At 37.4% G+C, this 20574-nt stretch overlaps 1 protein-coding gene across 28 annotated transcripts in view; it reads right to left on the reverse strand.

Annotated features, from left to right (window-relative positions):
* CEP112 (centrosomal protein 112) overlaps positions 1-20574 on the reverse strand; it is a 555600-nt gene that overhangs the window by 399481 nt on the left and 135545 nt on the right. For 24 of the 28 annotated variants that reach the window (XR_010153365.1, XM_054670600.2, XM_024350558.3 and 21 more), the window contains one exon: positions 16016-16159. The exons of the other annotated variants lie outside the window; for them this stretch is intronic. Coding sequence is in view for 23 of the 24 variants with exons in the window: in XM_054670600.2 (XP_054526575.1) it covers positions 16016-16159 (144 nt within the window). In the remaining variant the exon portion in view is untranslated. The remainder of the gene's footprint in view (positions 1-16015; positions 16160-20574) is intronic. 28 annotated transcript variants of the gene reach the window in all.

A 20574-nucleotide genomic window follows, 5' to 3' on the forward strand; every position in this document is an offset into this window, starting at 1 on the left:
ATCAGTAATAGAAATAAAAAGGACAGGCCCCAGAACCAGTCCCTTCAGTACACTACTCACCATATTCCATCAGGCTCATACTACTTTTTAAAATGAATTTTACAACATACCTGAGGCCAAACTTTACTGGTTTGTCAAAAGACTACTTCTCCTGAGAATTCTTCAGAAAATAACTCAAAGAATGCTATGTATAATATAGATTTTAAGTATATACATAGATATGATTATTATATATCTGAGGCCCACCAGATGGACAAAACCAATCTAGCTGGTACTGTCTGTGAAGGCTGACATAAGGTTAGGAAGTCCTGGGGCTGTACCAGATACAACAGGGAGTAGGAGGTTGCAGTGAGCTGAGATCGCGCCACTGTACTCTAGCCTGGCTACAGAGCAAGACTCTGTCTCAAAAAAAAAAAAAAAAAGAAAGAAAAGAAAAGAAAAAAGAAGATTCTGATACGATTTATTCAAACACTGAACACCTGCCAAGACATAACTGCTGTTAGAAGCTGGCATGCTTTCTCACATGCAGATAAGTATTACATGAAATGAAAAAGTGGCCTCTGCATTAAGATCTCTATTTGTCAAACAAATACTTTTGTATATACTGATGCCAAGTTTCTGACTGAAGAAGCAAACTATGTGACGTCACTTATTCATTTTATTTTTGATTTTTAAAGCATTTTCTGAACACTAATGTTCTGCACACAATTTTACACACAAAGTACATAAATTTTGAACCTATAACATCAAGGGAAAGCCTATAGGCATATATAAAGTATCTTAAAAACAACAACATTTGCCAAATTAATTTTTTAAACAGAATAAAAGAGCTGAGAGGATGCAAAATAGTGGAGTTCTTAAAATGAAGTAAAAAATCAGTCAAGAAAAAGAATGCTGATGTAGAACTATGTTTTGCCGGCTGTAACAGACAATGCAGAAGCAGAATTCAGTGGTATATGACAACAGAATCAGGGAAGAAATAAGTTACTGTACAGAAAATGATGAACAGATTACCTTGTATGAACAGGATATCTTCCCACATTGGGAACTGAAAGGTAGCACTTGGAAAACTAGGTTGGACTTCGTGAACTGATGTAACTTGTAAGCATTAATTATAATAGGCATGATATTAGCAACTCAGATTCTTAATCATGGGAAAATTAGAAAAAAATGCATCTGTTGGCTATGGAGTAAGAGGAGACAGGGAAGAGTAATTGGCAGGTTACTGGAAGAGTCAGGAATGAGGCAACAACGGCCAGGACTCAATTGGTAGCTGTGCAAACAGAAGGGAAGAGAGCAGATCCAAGAAAATTTTCAGAGAGGTAAAATGGATGATTCTGTAACATACTAAATAAGGGAGATGAAAAGTGGGAAAAACATAAATCTTCCAGGTTCAAAATTTAATGTGCCAACAGAATGATGATGATGCCAACTGACAAGAGGAAATTTGGGAAAGGGTATTATTTTGGTATTAATTATCATAGGTTTGATTTCCTATAAGTTAAGTCTTAGAAAATATAAAATGTCTCATGGTCTTTTCATCGTACAACATCTACTGATATAAGAAGTCAGTACTGGAGATATAAATGTTGGAGTTTTACATACAAACTTAATTCGAAACCTTGTAGGAGTTAAAAATTAAAAAGGGTTAGTATTAGGCAACTACTTGGTATCCACAGTTCTCCTATGGCAAAAAGAGCAACTAATTTTATCTTATTTCACAAACTTCTTATGAAAATAGGACATATTTTCATAAGAAGAAGAATTTATCCATGAAAATAGGACTATTTTCATAAGAAGTTTGTGTGCCACTGCACTCCAGCCTGGGCAACAGAGCAAGACTGCATAAGTCTTAAAGATAGAGTTTATGATTTATAACAAAAGGTGCTTAGGTCTTAAAGATACATACGTTTATGATTTATGAAGTTATAAATCATAAATCTTAAAAATAAATTCTGATAACTTTTTTAAAAATTGAAAACTCATGAGCCACTAGAAGTGTGAACATTGCCAGCCTCCCTAAAGCCTTATTAGTTACCCTCCACCCAAAGGTAACCACTATTTTGACCTCTATCAGTACAAATAAATTTTGTCCTTTTCAAACTTTGTATAAATGGAATCACAGAGTATATAACTTTTTGGGGTCAGGCTTCTTCATGCATATTATATGCCTATGGGATTCATCCATGTTGTGGAATGTAAGAGTAATATTTTTCAGTACTGTATATAGCATGCTAAAATAATTTATCCATTCTATTGATGAGTTGTCTTCAGTTTCTGACTATTAAAAATAATGTGGCTATGAAAACTCTCATACATGTTTTATGATGCATACATGTACAGATTTCTTTTGGTTATACATGTTGCAGTGAAACCGCTGTCATAAGATGTGCCTATGTCAAGCCTCAGTAGTTACTATCAAGGAGCTTTTCAAACTGGATATAAAATTTTGAACTTCTTACAGCAGTGTATGAGACTTCAGACTATTCTGTATCTTTGGCAAAACTTTGTACTGTGATTTTGTTTTTTTAATTTTAGCCCTTTTTGTAGGTATGTAGAGATACTGAATTTACATTTCCCTGACTATTAATAATTTGAGCACCTTTTTAAGTGTTTATTAATCATCTGAATAGCTTCTTTTGTGGGCTGCCTATTCAAATACATTGCTCTTTTTTATTGAATTGTTTTTCTTGATGATTTTTTTCTATATTTAAAATGCAAGACCTTTATTGAATAAAGGAATTGCAGATATCTTCTTCCATTCTGAATTGCCTTTTCCCTTTTTTTCTTTTTTTTTTTTTTTTGAGACAGAGTCTTGCTGTGCTCTGTTGCCCAGGCTAGAGTGCAGTGGTGCAATCTCGGCTCACTGCAGGCTCCACCTACTGGTTCAAGAGATTCTCATGCCTCAGCCTCCCGAGTAGCTGGCAGCATGTGCCAACCACACTTGGCGAATTGTTGTATTTTTAATAGATACAGGGTTTTGCCATGTTGGCCAGGCTGGTCTCAAACTGCTGGTCTCAGGTGATCTGCCTCCCTTGGCCTTCCAAAGTGCTGGGATTACAGGCGTAGGCCACCATGCCAGCCTCTTTTCCCTTTCTTAATGATACCTTTGGTGATCAAAAGGTATTAATTTTAATATATTCTAATTTATTAGTATCTTTCTTTAAGGTAAACATTTAATTTCCCTTTTAAGAAACCTTTGACTAGTCCAGGCCAAGAAGATATTCTAAGATTTCCTCTTTAAGTTTTATCATTTTATCTGCACATTTAATTCTAAGATGTTCCTAAAATGGGTTTATTAAATGATGTGAAGGTTCAAGATGCATTTTTTCTATATGAATATTCAATTGACCAATTTATTGAAAGAACCACTTTTCACAGTAAATGGCTTGGTAAAAAAAAAAAAGTAAATAATTGTAATTTTCATTAAAACTATTATCCTATATTACTAGTCCCCAAAATTCAAAAGAACAAGGAGAAAATGATTTTAGAATTATTATATAATGAATATACATTGAGAAACAAAAAATATAGCCATCACCAAAATAAGTATTGTAGGAAATTAAAATTTTTGTCAAACAAGGAAAAACACTATGTTTGACCTAAGTGGCAAATAGAGCAGAGTTTAAATGTTAATTTATTTAAAAAAACCTTTAAGCAAAACAGTGTATAGCAGGTCCTCAAATAACATCATTTCATTATAATAACGAGAAAAAAAATTTGGTTTCATTATATGTCACTTCACTTATAATCAGTTTCCAAAAACCTATCAATGACATTAAATAAGGACTTACTGTATACACAGGCTAGTATATACTGTATACACAGGTCAGTATTTCCTTGGTCAGGTGAGAGGGTGCAAGAGAAATGATACCCCAACCGCAGCATGCATAACTAGCACACAGATATTGGTTTCCAGTACCATTTCTCCATATAATCCGTATTGATGGGGCCATGTCCAAGAAGCACAGAAGTCAAATGAAAGAGCTCCCAATGGCCAAAGCTGGAACAATTTGAGCAACAAAATGAAGAAATACTGGCTTATAACCCAAAGCATAAGAAAAATATCCACATTCTCATATTAGTATGAATAAATAATAGAATAAATTGATAAATAAGGAGAAAAAGTCTCCCATGCAGAAAAATTCCAAAAATTTATATAGATACCCCACCCTCAAGAGCAGGGAGTAAAACTCCCTACTTCTTAAACACGGGCTGCCAAACGGTAACTTCCTTTCAAGTAGTACAGTATGGAAAGGTGGGGAGTAACTTTACACTGGAGAAACCTAATTAACACTACCTCAGCCAGATGATCAAAATTAATATGCACAGGTATGATGTCATGTTGATAATATGTATTCGTGGCTGGGCACGGTGATTCATGCCTGTAATCCCAGCACTTTGGGAGACTGAGGAAGGCAGATCACCTGAGGTCAGGAGTTCGAGACCAGCCTGGCCAACATGGCAAAACCCTGTCTCTACTGAAAACTACAAAAATTAGCTGGGCATGGTGGCACACACCTGTAATCCTAGCTACTCAGGAGGCTGAAGCAGGAGAATCACCTGAACCCAGGAGGCGGAGGTTGTAGTGAGCTGAGATTGTGCAACTACACTTTAGCCTGGGTGACAGAGAGAGACTGTCTCAACAAAATAAAATAATAAAATAATAATAATATGTATTCATGATATGATATGATGAGAATAGCACTTTAACTCTGAGGATCTTCCTGCCTAAACCCACAGCCCCAGTCTAATCATGAGGAAAGCATCAGACAGTTTCTACTAGATAGGCATTTTACAATATGCCTAACCAGTCAATACTCCTCAAAACTGTCACAGTGATAAAAAACAGGGACAGTCTGAGAAATTATCACAACCAAGAGGAAAGTAAGGAGGCCTAACAACTAAATGTCATGTGGTATCCTAGATGAGATCCTGGAAAAGAAACAACATTAGGTAAAAACGAAGGAAATCTGAATAAATGAAAGCCTTTAGCTAATAGTGTATCAATATTGATTTACTTACTGTGAAAAGTGTACCAAGATAACCTAAGATGTGAAAAACAGGAGAAACCGAGTGCAGGTTATATGGGAATTCTCTGCACTACCTTCTTAAATTTTCTGTAAATCTAAAACTATTTTTAAAAAGTGTCTATTTTTAAATGGTCATTTTATTCAACATGATGAATTGGTGCTATTTGGAGATTCTCTCGATTATAATCATTGTGAGCTTGGGAGAAGAAATGGTGATAGAAACTACAAAATCAAATTCTAGCTATCTCAGTGTGTCCATGAGTAGTTCTATGAATTATCATATGTCACTACTAACATAGTTAAATATTTCAGATGTCTAAGGCTTTTGGCACTCTTTAAGGTAAAGGATCTTAACCTACCTTAACCTACCATAGAGGATCATGGATGGAATTCAGACTGTCGCTGAATTTGAATTTTTTCTTTAAAGTTCACTTTCATTTTCACCACCCTAACTGAAAGTTAACATTTCCCAATTGTGAATGTAGTCATCAGACAAAGGTAGCATTAGCAATACCTGGAACAAACAGAAATCATGGATATTTTTATAGTTCATTACACTACTGAGCAATCACTATACATTGTTTACCCTCATTAGAACTTACTATCATGCCTACTGCTAGATTTTGATATTTACTGCATTAATTTAGAAGCATATGTATTACTTTATCACAGTTTTGATTTATGAATATTTTAACAACTGTAACTCAATATAATTTTTCTTTGTAATCTTTTATTTTTAAAATACTATTCTGAGAAGGACTACACAGAATTCACCAGATTCCCAGCAGGGTCCATGGTACAAAAGACGTTAAGAACTCCAGTAAGAAAGCCTAGAATCTCAATAAAGCCGCCCACAGATTTTCAGTGTGTCTAAACCCTAATGTCAATAGACCCTATCATTTTACAGCCTTCATCTTCCCAAGCATCTAGCAAGGAAGCTATAATTTTTATATTTACATTTTAATATTTGTTTTAAAAATCTATTGTTTGCATATTTTCACTATGAGTTTCTCATAAGAAAATCCCTGCCAATACCAAAATGCGTAAGTCTCATAATCTATACAAGTGTCTGCTTACAATAAATGGCAATAAGACAACACTAGACTCAACAAAAAAGAAAAAAGCCTGAAAGAACAGCAAAACAGAGAAGCTGATTCTCAGTGACAGTCCCATCTTTCATCTTAAGCCAGGCCTTGAACTCTACCTTGTTTAATTATTAAATCAGGAGCTGCTCAGCAAGACCTGTCTACTTTTGACGATTCTTAAATTCAATCCTGCTGACAGACTCCGTCCATGTTTCTCTATATTTACTAGTATTACCTATGACAAGGTTTGAATGCTAATTTTTAAAATTCAACTTTCATTAAAAATAGAATGAAAGTTCTCTGACAGGTACCTCTTGGCTCCAAAGCATGACTTTTCTTTTTATCCCAAACTTATAAAAATTAAAAATTCCATTGTGAATGATATTTCTCTCAATATTATTTAATAAATAAAATATACCTATGCAATAAACATCAAAGCAATATATTTTACAAATTTCCATTGTAACATTATTTAATATATTTATTAAATATATTCACTTTGTGAAGATCTAGAATGTTGAAATAATGAAAATGTATTTTAGATTTAAATTTGTTTTTTGTCCATGCCTTTAAATATCAAAGAGGTATCTGTACACCCACGTACACGGCAGCATTATTCACAACAGCCAAAAGGCAGAAGCAACTCAACTGTCCATCTGCCAATGAATGGACACACATGTGGTATATGCATAGAGTGGAATTATTATTTAGCCTTTAAAAAGGAATTTTGACACAAGCCACAACATGAATGGACCATAATGACATTATGCGAAGTGAAATACGCCAGTCACTGAAGGACAAATACTGCATAATTCCACTTACGTGAGTTTCCTAGAATGGTCAAATTCGTAAGAGACTAAAAGTGAGGAACTGAATAAAGACGGCAAATGGAGAATTATTGTTTACTGGGTACAAAGTATTAGGAAAGATGACAAAATTTGGAGCTGGATGGTAGTGATAGTTGCACTACAATGTAAATGTACTTAATGCCACTGAACTATATACTTATAATTATTAAAATGGTAAATTTCATGTTACGTCTATTCAATAAAAAAAGAATGACGAAAAAGAATGTGATGATTTATTTGTATCCTAAATATATAAAATGTTCCTATAAATCAAGGAAAAGAATAACTCAATTTAAAAATAGACAAAGGGGATGAATTGGCTATTTTAAAAGGCCAAGAAATGTAAGAGCCAAAAGGGAAATGGAAATTAAAATAATACAGTTTTTCAAGCTAGAAACAAAAAAAAAAAAATTTTTTTGAAACAGGGTCACACTCTGTCACCCAGGCTGGAGTGCAGTGGTGTGATTATAGCTCACTGCAGTCTTGGCTTCCTGGGCTCAAGCAATCCTCCCACCTCGGCCCCACAAGTAGCTGGGACTACAACGTGCACTACCACGCCCGGCTAATTTTTTTATTTTTTGTAGAGATGGGGTCTTGCTGTGTTGCTCAGGCTGGTCTCAAACTCCTGGGCTCAAGTGATCCACCTGCCTCAGCCTCCCAAAGTACTGGGGTTACAGGCGTGAGCCACCATGCCTGGCCAAAATATTTTAAAATTTGGTAAGTCCAAGTCTTGGCAAGGATGTGAAGACAATTCCTACTCTTGTTGAGCAGTGCCATAAACTGGTATGACCACTTTGAAAAGCTTACTATGGATACAGAAATTACACTCTTAAATACATACTCCCTAAAGCAGTGATTTTCAAATTGTGGGTCTCAATCCATGTGAAATCAAGTTTTAAATCACAACCCAGCAATTTTTAAATTAAATTAAACAAAATGAAAAATACAGAATATGTTAGAGTAAATGGCCAATAGTAAAAATGAAACTTTTGTTTGAGTTATAAATATGCAGACAGATGTGTGCTCATATATGTACTTGTGTATGTTCTGGGCATAATTTATAAAATTTATTTCTTACTGAGAGTCATGGTCAAAAATGAAATGAAAGCCAATGGCTTAGAGCAGCAGTTCTCAAAGTTTGGTCAACAAACTCCTGAGCTTCCCAAAGACTCTTTTAGTAGATCCACAAGGTCAAAACTATTTCTATAACTATACAAAGACATAAATTGCCTATTTCACTATCATTTCCTCACAAGTGTACAGTGGAGTTTTCCAGAGGCTACATGACACATGATACCACAACAGAATAAATGCAAAGACAGATATGAGAATCCAGTTGCCTGCTAAGACAGACGTTAAAAAGTTTTTTTTTTCTTTTTCTTTTTTTTTTGAGACAGAGTCTCGCTCTGTCGCCCAGGCTGAAGTGCAGTGGTGCGATCTCTCCTCACTGCAAGCTCCGCCTCCCGGGTTCACGCCATCCTCCTGCCTCAGCCTCCCGAGTAGCTGGGACTACAAGCGCATGCTGCCACGCCCGGCTAATTTTCTGTATTTTTAGTAGAGACGGGGTTTCACTGTATTAGCCAGGATGGTCTCAATCTCCTGACCTTGTGATCTGCCCGCCTCGGCCTCCCAAAGTGCTGGGATTACAGGCGTGAGCCACCACGCCCGGCCAAAAAGTTTTTAAAAATATAGTCCCCAAAGAAAGCATACACCATACTAGTGTGTTTAACTACTAAAAATGGGTCCCAAATTTGACTCTGAGCAACCTAAACAAAATAGAAAACATGATCGTTTATAAGGATCTTCCATGAGCATATTAAGCTTTTCTCCTTCTTAAATCCAATGGTTTAATTTTCAATATTTTCATTTATAAGTGATAACATAATTAAAACAAAAATTAAATCACATTTTTTACCTATTTTGTGAGCTGAATTGTGTCCTCCAAAAAGATATGTTGAAGGACAATCTCCCGTACCTATGAGTGTGGCCTTATTTGGTTGGAAATAGTGTCTTTGCAGATGTAAGCAAGTTAAAATGATATCATACTGGATTAGGGTGGGCCCTAAATCCAACAACTTCTGTCATTATGAGAAGGCCATGTGAAGACATCAAGACAGAAATACACAATGAAAATGCAAATGCTGACAGAGCAGGACTGCCATGCTGCAGCTGTAAGCCAGAAAATGGCGAGGACCACCCGCAGCCACCAGAAGCTCCACAGAGACAAGAAGAATTTTCCTCTACCAGAACCTTCAAGAAAAGCAGGTTCTGCTGGTGCCTTGCTTTCATTCATACTTCAGGTCTTCAAAACTGTGAGGCAATAAATTTCTGTTGCTTTAAGCCACTCGGTTTGTGGTCATTTGCCACAGCAGCCCTAGGAAATCAACATAACTATCAAACTGGCCAACTTTCGGTTTGCTTTTATTTATTTTTATTTTCATTTTTATTTATTTATTTTTTTTTGAGATGGAGTCTCGCTCTGTTGCCCAGGCTGGAGTGCAGTGGCATGATCTCAGCTCACTGCAACCCCTGCCTCCTGGGTTCAAGTGATTCTCCTGCCTCAGCCTCCTGAGTAGCTGGGATTACAGGCACACGCCACCATGCCCGGCTAATTTTTGTATTTTGAGTAGAGACAGGGTTTCACCATGTTGGCCAGGCTGGTCTCGAACTCCTGACCTCAAGTGATCCGCCCACCTCGGCTTCCCAAAGTGCTGGGATTACAGGCGAAAGCCACTGCACCCAGCCTGTTTTTAATTAAAACACCCATCTTTGGTTTGAAAATGTAGAAGAATGGACATTCACATATACTTTCAATTAGAGAGTAATTTTATTATGTAGATATTAATTTTTTTCTTTTTCATCATCTCTTTTCTAAAGTTTCAATAGTGAGCTTGTATATCTTTTTGCAATAACAAAAACTTTCATTTTAAAACCACTATTGTCACCATTATTTAACATTTTTCTGTAAGTTCTAGTCAGTGTATGATAAATTATAAAATACTTGCTACATACATGTAAAGGGTTGAAATTTCTAACACACATTTATTCTTGAGTCTTTTATACAGCAGAAATATAAAACTTTATACAACAAAAGTTTGAGACTCAGGAATAAATATTACAAAAGATGTCCTAAAGACCCCAGAGTACTGTTTTCTTTATTAACTTGGTAAATTGATTCTAAATGTACAATCATCCCTTGCCATCTGTGGGAAACTAATTGCAGGACCCCCTACAATACCAAAATCCAGAGATGCTCAAGTCCCTTATGTCAAATGACATAGTACTTGCATATACCCTATACACCTCCTGCTGTATATTTTAAATCATATCCAGATTACCTACAATATGTCTAATACAATGTAAGTGCTACATAAATAGCTGTTATGCAGTATTTTTATTTGTATTATTTCTATTGTTGTATCATTTTTGTTTTTTTTTAATTTTTTTGAATATTTTTATGTGTGGTTGGTTGAATCACAAATGAGGAACCGATAGATCCAGACAGCTGACTGTATTTGTAAAAGGGCCCAGAGTGGCCAAGACTCTTCTGATGAACAAGGAAGGAAGACTTCCTTATCAGACATCAAGAGTAATTATGAAGCTGTAATAGAGATGACAGTATAATCATTGCAGAGCCAGAGAAATTATCCAATGTTCACATATATAGAAGTTCAATATATAAGAGCAGGCATGACAGATCAATGAAGGAAGGAGGAATTACTCTAAAGTGAAGCTGGGAAAAAAAAAGTTATCCACATCGAAAAAAACAAAATTAAATCTCTTATCCTGCATTAGTCACAAAAACTAACTCCAGAAGGATTAAGGCCTCAATGTTAAAGGCAAAACTTTAAAGTTTTTCATAGAATATATAGGCGAACCTTCTTGCACTTACAATAGAGACAGATTTGTTTAACAAGACATAAAAAGCACTATTTTGTTTTTTTTATTTTTGAGACAGAGTCTCGCTCTGTTGCCTAGGCTGGAGTGCAGTGGCGTGATCTCGGCTCACTGTAACCTCTGTCTCCTGGGTTCAGACAATTCTCCTGCCTCAGCCTTCTGAGTAGCTGGGATTACAGGTATGCATCACCAAGCCCAGCTAATTCTGTATTTTTAGTATAGATGGGGTTTCTCCATGTTGGCCAGGCTGATCTCGAACTCCTGGCCTCAGGTGATTCGCCCACCTCGGCCTCCCAAAATATTGGGATTACAGGGGAGAGCCACCGCGCCAGGCCAAAAAAGCACTAATTGTAAAAGACTTATACATTTGACTAAGTTAAAGTAAGAACTTCTTTCATCAAAAGACCATCTTTCCCTCCAAATCCTATCAGCTGATGTATTACAATCTAGGAGACTGTCGCTCTCCAAAGTTGTATTTCTCTCCCTTAGGATTACAAGGCTTGCTGATCGCACATGGGAATTTGCAAAGGAGAGTTCAACAGTGGTCCTGTGGTATTATGGAGATCTCTCCCTGAGGTTCACCCCATCCTTGCTACTTGAACAGACTCTAATTGACCAAAACAAGGACCTAGTCTTCCAGGTTTTCCCCAATATGCGTAAGAGTAACTTATAAACCCAAGGGACATGGGCTCACAGTCCAAAATATCTAGATACCTCAAAAAAAAAACACTATGAAAGAAAGTCAGCAGTACTTGCATATATATAATAATATTATCACCTATATTATCATTCATAATACACAGCACATTATGACTTATATAACATTCTGAAGATAAATTATGAGAACAGATGAACTAAGAATTTTAAATAAGCTTAATTAATAAAGAGTCAAATGAGGCCAGCTGCAGTGGTGCACACCTGTAATCACAGCACTTTGGGAGGCCAAGGTGGGTGGATCACCTGAGGTCAGGAGTTTGAGACCAGCCTGGCCAACATGGCGAAACTCCATCTCTACTAAAAATACAAAAATCAGCTGGGCCGTGGTGGCACACACCTGTAATCTCAGCTACTCTGGAGGTTGAGGCAGGAGAACCGATTGAAGCCAGGAGGTGGAGGCTGCAGTGAGCTGAGATTGTGCCACTGCACTACATCTGGGCGACAGAGTGAAACTTCATCTCAAAAAAGTAAATAAATAAAGAGTCAAATGAAAATACTAGGTATAAAAAATAATCACTGAAATAAAAAGTAATAGATCCCTAAGCAGGAGTAACTCTACCAAAGAATTAACTGATGAGAATAAAAGCAGAATGAGAAACTATCATAGAAATAAAGAATAGGAAGAAAATACAAAGAGATAGAAAATATAGCATAAGACCTAAGAGGTAGAAGGGATAGATCTTTTCAAAGAAATAATGATTGTAAATACTCAGAACTAAATAAAAAAACTCAAATTTAAAGGGCTCAAAATAATGCCAAAAAGTCCACAACTAGAGACATTATAGTGATATTTACATATATAAAAATCAAAGAGATGATGTTCAAAACTGCTCATCTCAGATCTTCACACTTGAAAACCAAGTGGGGTCACATTTTTTTCTAATGTTTATTTTTTATTAATAGATGTGGCTCCAGTGTCTTCTGGAAATGGATATTGAGATAAAGAAACCTAAAGGTATTTCGCATTTTTTCTCATATTAGTGACTTAATTTTTTGTTGTTTTTTCTTCAGGGTAGGGGAATGGGGAGAGGATGTCAGTGTTTTACAATTTGGACACTCAAAGGACTCTAGAGCCTCAAGGACTCCCAGGGATCTGTTCACCACACTTGGCCAGTTGCCATGGTAAAAACCTCAACTGTGCCTGAAGTCTCCCAATCCAGAGACTGTTGTATTCTCTCCAGAAAATAACCTAGTGTCTTCTGCTGAGTTGTGGAAGAGACAATCCCATGCTTCACAAAATGGGGGAGAAGATATAAAGATTTGGTCATTTTTTATTTTATTATTTTTAAAAAGTCATATTATCAAATATCTACAAAATTACAAGGAAGAGTATAAAAAACCCCCTTGTACCTAACACTCCAATTAAACATCTAGCTGCCTCTTAAATAGGCCTTCTAGCAATTTATGTGTTGAAGGGCCACTTATCAGCCCTCTTCCAGAGATGCCTGGAGCCTCTGGAGCTCCCATGGTGTAATTCATCTTGCTTCTCAGGTTCCTTCACTGCTGATTTAGGATTATGCTTTCTTGAGCCTGCTAGATCAATTTCAACAAATCCATTGCCTTTCCAACTCCAAAAATTGTATTGCTCTCTTATTCTCTTTGTCCATCAGGGCTTACACCTTTTTCTTTACCCTATTCCTATTATTTCCATGGAAGGGAATGGAGGCCCAAACAATTTTCCACTCTTCATCAAACAAATGTGTTAATTTTTTCTTTTTTTTGGATCCATTGCCCAAGCTGGCATCCAGTAGCACAATCACACCTCACTGCAACCTTGACCTAATGGGCTCAAGTAATCCTCCTGCCTCAGCCTCCCAACTAACTGGGACTACAAGCACACCCCACTGGGCCTAGCTAATTTTTTTTTGTTTTAAGAGACATGGTCTCACCATGTTACCCTGGATGGTCTTGAATTCCTGGGCTCAATCAATCTAACTACCTCAGTCTCCCAAAGTGCTGGGAACTTCTTAAACTGAGTCCTTCTTTTTCGTTTGTGTGTCTCTCTTGATTGTCATTCTTGTATGTTTCATTTTTGAACATAATATTAACAATGATCTGAGTGTTTATTATTGTGTATATTAATATATTTTATGTATATTAATATATGTATATATTATATACTTAATTTATGTATATTAATATTTCCAACAACTTACATTATATTGTACTACTGTTATTCTATTCCACAAATAAGAACAATTAACATCTGAAGAGCTTAATGACACTCAAGCTATTAAGGAGTTGGGATTTGAACCCACAACTGTCTGACCCTAAAGTCCAGGTTCCAAACAACTGTGCATACCACTTCTCATTTCTTTTTCAATGTGAGGTAGACCTTAGTGCTGGTCCAAGGGTGCAAGGTAACACACTCTAAGATATATGTGTGATACGCCTGGGTAACAACTCTTGTTTAAATTCCACAGCTTTAAATTCAAGAAAGTACTTGGACCAAGCCAGGCTGGCCTGGGGAGGTTGTGAATGGTAAATGAGACAGAGTTCATGCCTGGGATACAACACTTGACTATTCTATGAGGTCATATTACATACAGATGCTCCTTGACTTAAAATGAGATCATGTCCCAATAAACCTATCATTAAGTTTCAAATATCATTAATTTAAAAATTCATTTAATACACCTAACCTACCAAACATCATAGCTTAGCCTGGCCTATCTTAAATGTGTTCAGAACATTTACATTAGCATACAGATGGGCAAAATCATCTAACACAAAGCCTATTTTATAATGAAGTATAGGGTATTTCATGTAATTTACTGAATACTGTATTGAAAGTGAAGAACAGAATGAATGTACAGATGGATGGTCCCCAACTTACAATGGCTTGACTTACATGACTTTTTGACTTTACGACAGTGCAAAAGCAATATGCATCACTTTAAGTACCCATGCAACCATTTTTGGAAATAAGCCCATAGTAAATTGAGGAGCCTCTGGTATTCTACTGAATGCATCTTACCTTTGCACCAACATAAAGTCAAAAAATTGTAAGTCAAACCATCGTTAAGTAGGGGACCATTTGTATCAGTAACAAGACTGATGCGATGCACTGAACACGGACATGAGGAGCCACATGCAGAGTAGCCTTCCAGCAAAACTGTTCCAGGCTTATGGATCTTGAGATGTAAGGCAGGTTCCTAAAGAGCTGAAGACAGTCACTTCCCCAGACCTAGACTCCACAGCCATATATATATATAATCAATGAAGAGTCTCTTTGGGAGATCCTCTATCTCACCCTGACCAGTGTCACAGGTCTCTCTGCTGTGTAGCCTGACTGTGGTGACCTCCTTCCTGAATTACTTCAGTAAGGACCATTTTGGGCTTACCCATGTGATGTCTATGTCTGGTTCCTGAGTTAATATGATCTATTAAGAACACTGGTCAGAGTGGTCACACTACTCCAATCTCCCTCTTTGATTTCCTTCACATTAGCATTATTTTCAGAAAAACAATCAAGTCTTCCATTTAAAAAAAATGAAACAAACAAAAAAAGATAGAAAAGAAATGGCCAGGCGTGGTTGATCATGACTGTAATCCCAACACTTTGGGAGGCCAACGTGGGCAGATCGCTTGAGTCCAGGAGTTCAAGACCAGCCTGGCCAACATGGCGGAACCCTGTCTCTACTAAAAATATAAAAATTAATCGGATGCTGTGGCATGCACCTGTAGTACCAGCTACTTGGGAGGCTTAGGCACAAGAATCGCTTGAGCCTGGGAGGCAGAGGTTGCAGTGAGCTGAGACTAAGCCACTGTACTCCAGCCTGGGCAACAGAGCAAGACCTTGTCTCGAAGGAAAAAAAAAAAGAAAAGAGATTATCTCTGAACTGAAAGTCAATGGAAAAAAAAACAAGAAGAAAAAAGATTTATAAAGCCTTCTGAGGGTTAAAAAATAATAAATAAGACTAGGTACAGGGGCTCACACCTGTAATCCCAGCACTTTGGGAGGCCAAGGAGGGTGGATCACAAAGTCAGGAGTTCGAGACCAGCCTGGCCAACATGGTGAAACCCCCTGTCTACTAAAAATACAAAAAAATAGCTGGGCATAGTGGCGGGCACCTGTAATCCCAGCTACTCAGGAGGATAGTTTGAACCCAGGAGGCGGAGGTTGCAGTGAGCCAAGACCATGCCGTTGCACTCCAGCCTGGGTGACAGGGTGAGACTCCATCTCAAAAAATAAAAGTAAAAATAATAATAATAATAAATAAAAAGCAGCATTAAACACACTAGAGTCAAATCCCTCACAGACTTCAAGGGTCTGTCCATGGCCACACATAAATCTGTATGGAGTAGGAAGGTAAAGTTTTTCTTTTGATTCTGTAACACACTTCTTTCTACACTGTGCACATCAGGGAAACATGAGGACATGGAAATTGAGAAGACGGGTTCTAAGATGTCAAGAACAGGTTTAAAGACTCACTGTGGACTGTGTTTGCGCCATGTATTCACTCTCCATTTTATTCAGACGCACATTTGTATCCTCAAGCAATTCTTGAATGTTTTCAGTGTGTTGCTTTTGAAGATCAAACTTTTCCTGTTCCATTTCTGCTACAGCATTGTGAAGCTACATCAGGAAATCAAGAGTTGACTCTTTTACTACTATGGAATTGACTATTTTGTAAATCAGTGGAAAAAATGGTTTCTATATTCCTCTATTTATATATATGATGACCTGAACACCAAAAGATATAAAAAACCACCAGTAAACATTCAAGGTAAAGATATCATATAAAAAGCAGGATCAAGAAACACTTAATTTTTCCTTTACTTTCCTGAATTGAAAATTTTAATGGATGAACAAATATTAAAAGGAATTATCTGCCTCAGGTAGAAATGGTAAATAAATCAGGCAGATAATACAAGTGAACATTACTAGTATTAGTCTGAAATGAGAAAACAGAAACATTATAATATTGTTACTAATTAGGAATATTGTCCCATTGTCCCCATTATTCATCCTATTTGCATGGAATTTTGCACACTAGTAATGTTAAAAACTGCTTTCTCCCCTACCTGCACCTCAAACAAGAAATTACTTCTAGCCATTCCCTAATCTATACAAAAACAGACAAAAAGATCACATTTATCAGTCAAACAATATGGGTAGGATGACTAAGCAGAATTGTATACTACATGTACAGAGGTCTTTATTTATAAAAATCATTATGTATATACTGTTTAAATGGATGAGCTTTTAAAATTTCTACACAAACTAAGGTAAGGAAAACAAAGGCAAATACAGGAGGTCCAGACAAGCTTCAATGGACATCTTCCAAAAGGGGTTGAAAATCTGTGCTCCCAGCCTTGTGGGCATTCCTTCACTTATCTTAATGGGGGTACAATTCCGAGTCTAACTTCCATTCCCTGCATCCAACCCCACACCTACCCAATAGGAGAAGAGACCAGGAGTCCAAACAGTCCAAATGATATATTTGGCTTTTTGTTTTTGTTTTTGTTTTGAGATGGAGTCTCACTCTGTCACCCAGGCTGGAGTGCAGTGGTGCAATCTCGGCTCAGTGCAACCTCCGCCTCCCAGGTTCACGTGATTCTCCTGCCTCAGCCTCCCAAGTAGCTGGGATCAAAGGCAGCCGCCAAAACATCTGGCTAATTTTTTATATTTTTAGTAGAGCCGGGGTTTCACCATGTTGGTCAGCCTGGTCTCGAACTCCTACCCTCAAGTGATCCACCCGCCTCAGCCTTCCAAAGTGCTGGGATTACAGGTGTGAGCCACCGTGCCTGGCCCCAAATAATACATTTGATTCACTACCTATATATAGGGAACAGAGAAAGGACAAATAGAGGCAGTGTGGACTCTTATTTGACTAGGAAGATACTGGAAGGACAGGGAAAACCTGTGAGAGATGGAAGCTAGGGCAGAATGCAGGCAATAATTATGATAATTGTACTGGTAAAGGTCTCAAGAACGCTTCTTCTAGTTTCTAGCTGAATAGGAAGAATGAGGATGCTCAGTAATAGCCATACAGAAGACTCCTGGATTTTGCAAGTTTAACATACACAGTTTTGATTATTCGTAAGTGGTCCCCGAAATCCCTGATGTATCTAATTTTTAGTTCTGCTGAAATAAACATTGTAAAGCAGTATTAGGTCTGTTGTTCAAAAGTGAGTCACATAGCTGGTACAATGCACCCAAATCTCAGTGCTCCTTCACAGCTGTCGAGTGACATGATAGTAACTCAGATAATGGGCTCTAAAGGAGTCACTTAGAATTTTACAGTTGTACTTACAGGAGCAATTATATGATGTAGTGGTTTCCTCATGTTTACGGTCTCCCAAAGCCCCTAGAACATATGCCTGCCAAATGTCAAAAATCTAATAGCCCATCAAAACTTAGTGGTTTCTCACGTGTCTTCCACAGTTGTTTTATAAAGGGACCGTCGCTGTCGGAGGGGTGTCTGTAAGTCAGTCTACAACACTCATCCAAGGAATTTGTAGTTGAGACTACAAGGGTAAAAATGGCACTGGCAAAAACAACTATGCTATTACTTGGCTGATGTGTTTGAGGACTAGATAGGCATCTGGTCTCATAGTCTAACCAGAGGTGATTAAAATGTATTCATTCAACAAATTTTATTAGTACCTGCTATGTACCAGGCATAATGCATCAGTGAGCACTTTCCCAAACCTAACAATGAATTGGAGTCCAGGTCACTCAGTCTAGGAGGCTTTAAAGGGCAAACGTTCCTTTAAGGGATAAACTATCTTAGTAGCAAATATTATTAGGCTATAGGATACAAATCTTGCTGGAGTTTACGAAACCATAGGAAATAACAATGAGTTGATCCATAGGAATTCTCAAGAAGAATTTTTACCCAGAGTTTGATAATGGGTACAGGAGACACCAATGCCCTTCCCAGCATCCTACATATTCGTCTTTAACCATATAGTTGGCTCATGCCAGAGGAGACCCAGAGGCAACAGAAATATGTCCCAAATAAAGGGAAAAGTATTACAAAACCCCACAGATCAATAGCGCAGCCACTGTGGAAAACACTTTGGCAGTTCCTCAAAAAATTTATCAAAAAGATACACAGAGTTACCACATAACCCAGGAATCCTACTCCTAGGACTACACCTAACAGAATGTAAAAACACACACAAATGTTCACAGCAACATTATTCACGATATCCAAAAAGTGGAGTCAACTCAAATGTCTATCAACTGATGAATGGATAGGCAAAATGTGGCCCATCCATACAACGCAATATTATTTGACCATAAAACTGATTGAACTATTGATTCATGCTACAGTGAGGGTGAAACTTAAAAACATTACGGTAAGTGATAGAAGCCAGTCACAAAATGCCACATATTATATTATTGTATTTATATGAGATATCTAGAATAGGCAAATCTATAAAGACAAAAAGTAGATTGGTGGTTGAAGAGCCTGGGGTGTGGGGAGTGGTAACTGACTGCTGATGGATAAAGGTTTCTTTCTAGGGCAATGAAAATGGTCTGTAAATTATATTGTGGTGGAAGTTGCACAACTTTGTGAATACATCAAAAAAAACCAATGAATTGTATACTTTCAGAAGGTGAATTTTATGGCATGTAAATCATAACTCAATATTTTTTAAAGGCCCACAGAACAGCAAAACGTGTTGACAGCTGGGGCAAAAGTCAAGACAGGAAGAAGAATTGTGAGAAAAGATGAGGCTTGAAAGATCACCAGAGTCTTTATCATGAAAAGCCTTGTAAGTCCTAAGAACTAAGGAAACAATGGGAGCCACTAGGACAATGGGAAACACTAGAGTGATTTAAACATGATTGTGAGGTCAACCAGATTTGTGTTTGTGAAAGACCAATTTGGCTGTATTGTGGGACATGGAATGACGACGGACAGACTGGAGGTAGAGGCCAGTTACAGGTGATCTAGGCAAGAGACAGGGGTCTCCTGAACTAAGGAAGGAAGAGTGGTAGATACATTCAAAAGATGGATAATTAACAGAACTTGGCAAGGCATTAGATGTGTGAGCTGAAGCAAAAAGAGGAGTCTTTAAGTAGCTGAGTTGATCCCTATCCCATAGAGAATACCCTACTGGGTAGGTATATCCCTCCATGGGATAGGCATCTCCATGGGATAGGTATTCTCCATGGGATAGGGAAAAAGGGAATACCCATTTTAGCAACAAACAAAGAAGATGAAGTTTAAGGACAATGATGGAATTCAGACCAAGGAGAGATTTTAAATAGGTAGTTGAATAACTGGGACTTAAGGTGAGAGACATAGGACGCATATTTCTATTAGGGAATATACACACACACATACATATATCACCTTGTCCATGTAGAATACATAATAATTGTTGAATGAATGACTACATAAATAACAAAGTGTATCTATCATGTGCTTATTAATTTTGGTGCCTGTCCTGCTTGTACTCAGTTTTCATCTCAGCCCAGATTTACATAAAATTACACTACACACACACACACACACACACACACACACACACACAGCCTTCAGTGAGGGGGCAGGTACAGTGGCTCACACCTGTAATCCCAGCCCTTTGGAAGGCCAAGGCGGAAGGATCACTTGAGGCCAGGAGTTCGATACCAGCCTGGCCAACATGGAAAAACCCCATATCTACAAAAACTACAAAAATTAGCCAGGCAGTGGTGGCCACACCTGTTATTCCAGCTACTTGGGAGGCTGAGGCATGAGAAGAGCTTGAATCCAGGAGGCGAAGGTTGCAGTGAGCTAAGATTGCACCACTGCTCTCCAGCCTGGGTGACAGGGCAAGACTCTAAAAAAAAAAAAAAAAAAAAAAAACTTCAAGCAGGTTTACGTATTTACACATCCACTATTTATTGTATAACTAGAAAAAAAGCTTTACTAATCCAGCAGAAAGAAAAAGACGTACCCTTGTAAGTGGCAGAAGCCTCTTCTCTTCAAATACCTGACAATTTAAACTAGAATATATGAAACTAGGGAATTCAGACAAAGGAAAGAAGGG

The sequence above is a fragment of the Pan troglodytes genome, chromosome 19 (assembly GCF_028858775.2).
Source record: "Pan troglodytes isolate AG18354 chromosome 19, NHGRI_mPanTro3-v2.0_pri, whole genome shotgun sequence".
Classification (NCBI taxonomy): Eukaryota; Metazoa; Chordata; class Mammalia; order Primates; family Hominidae; genus Pan; species Pan troglodytes.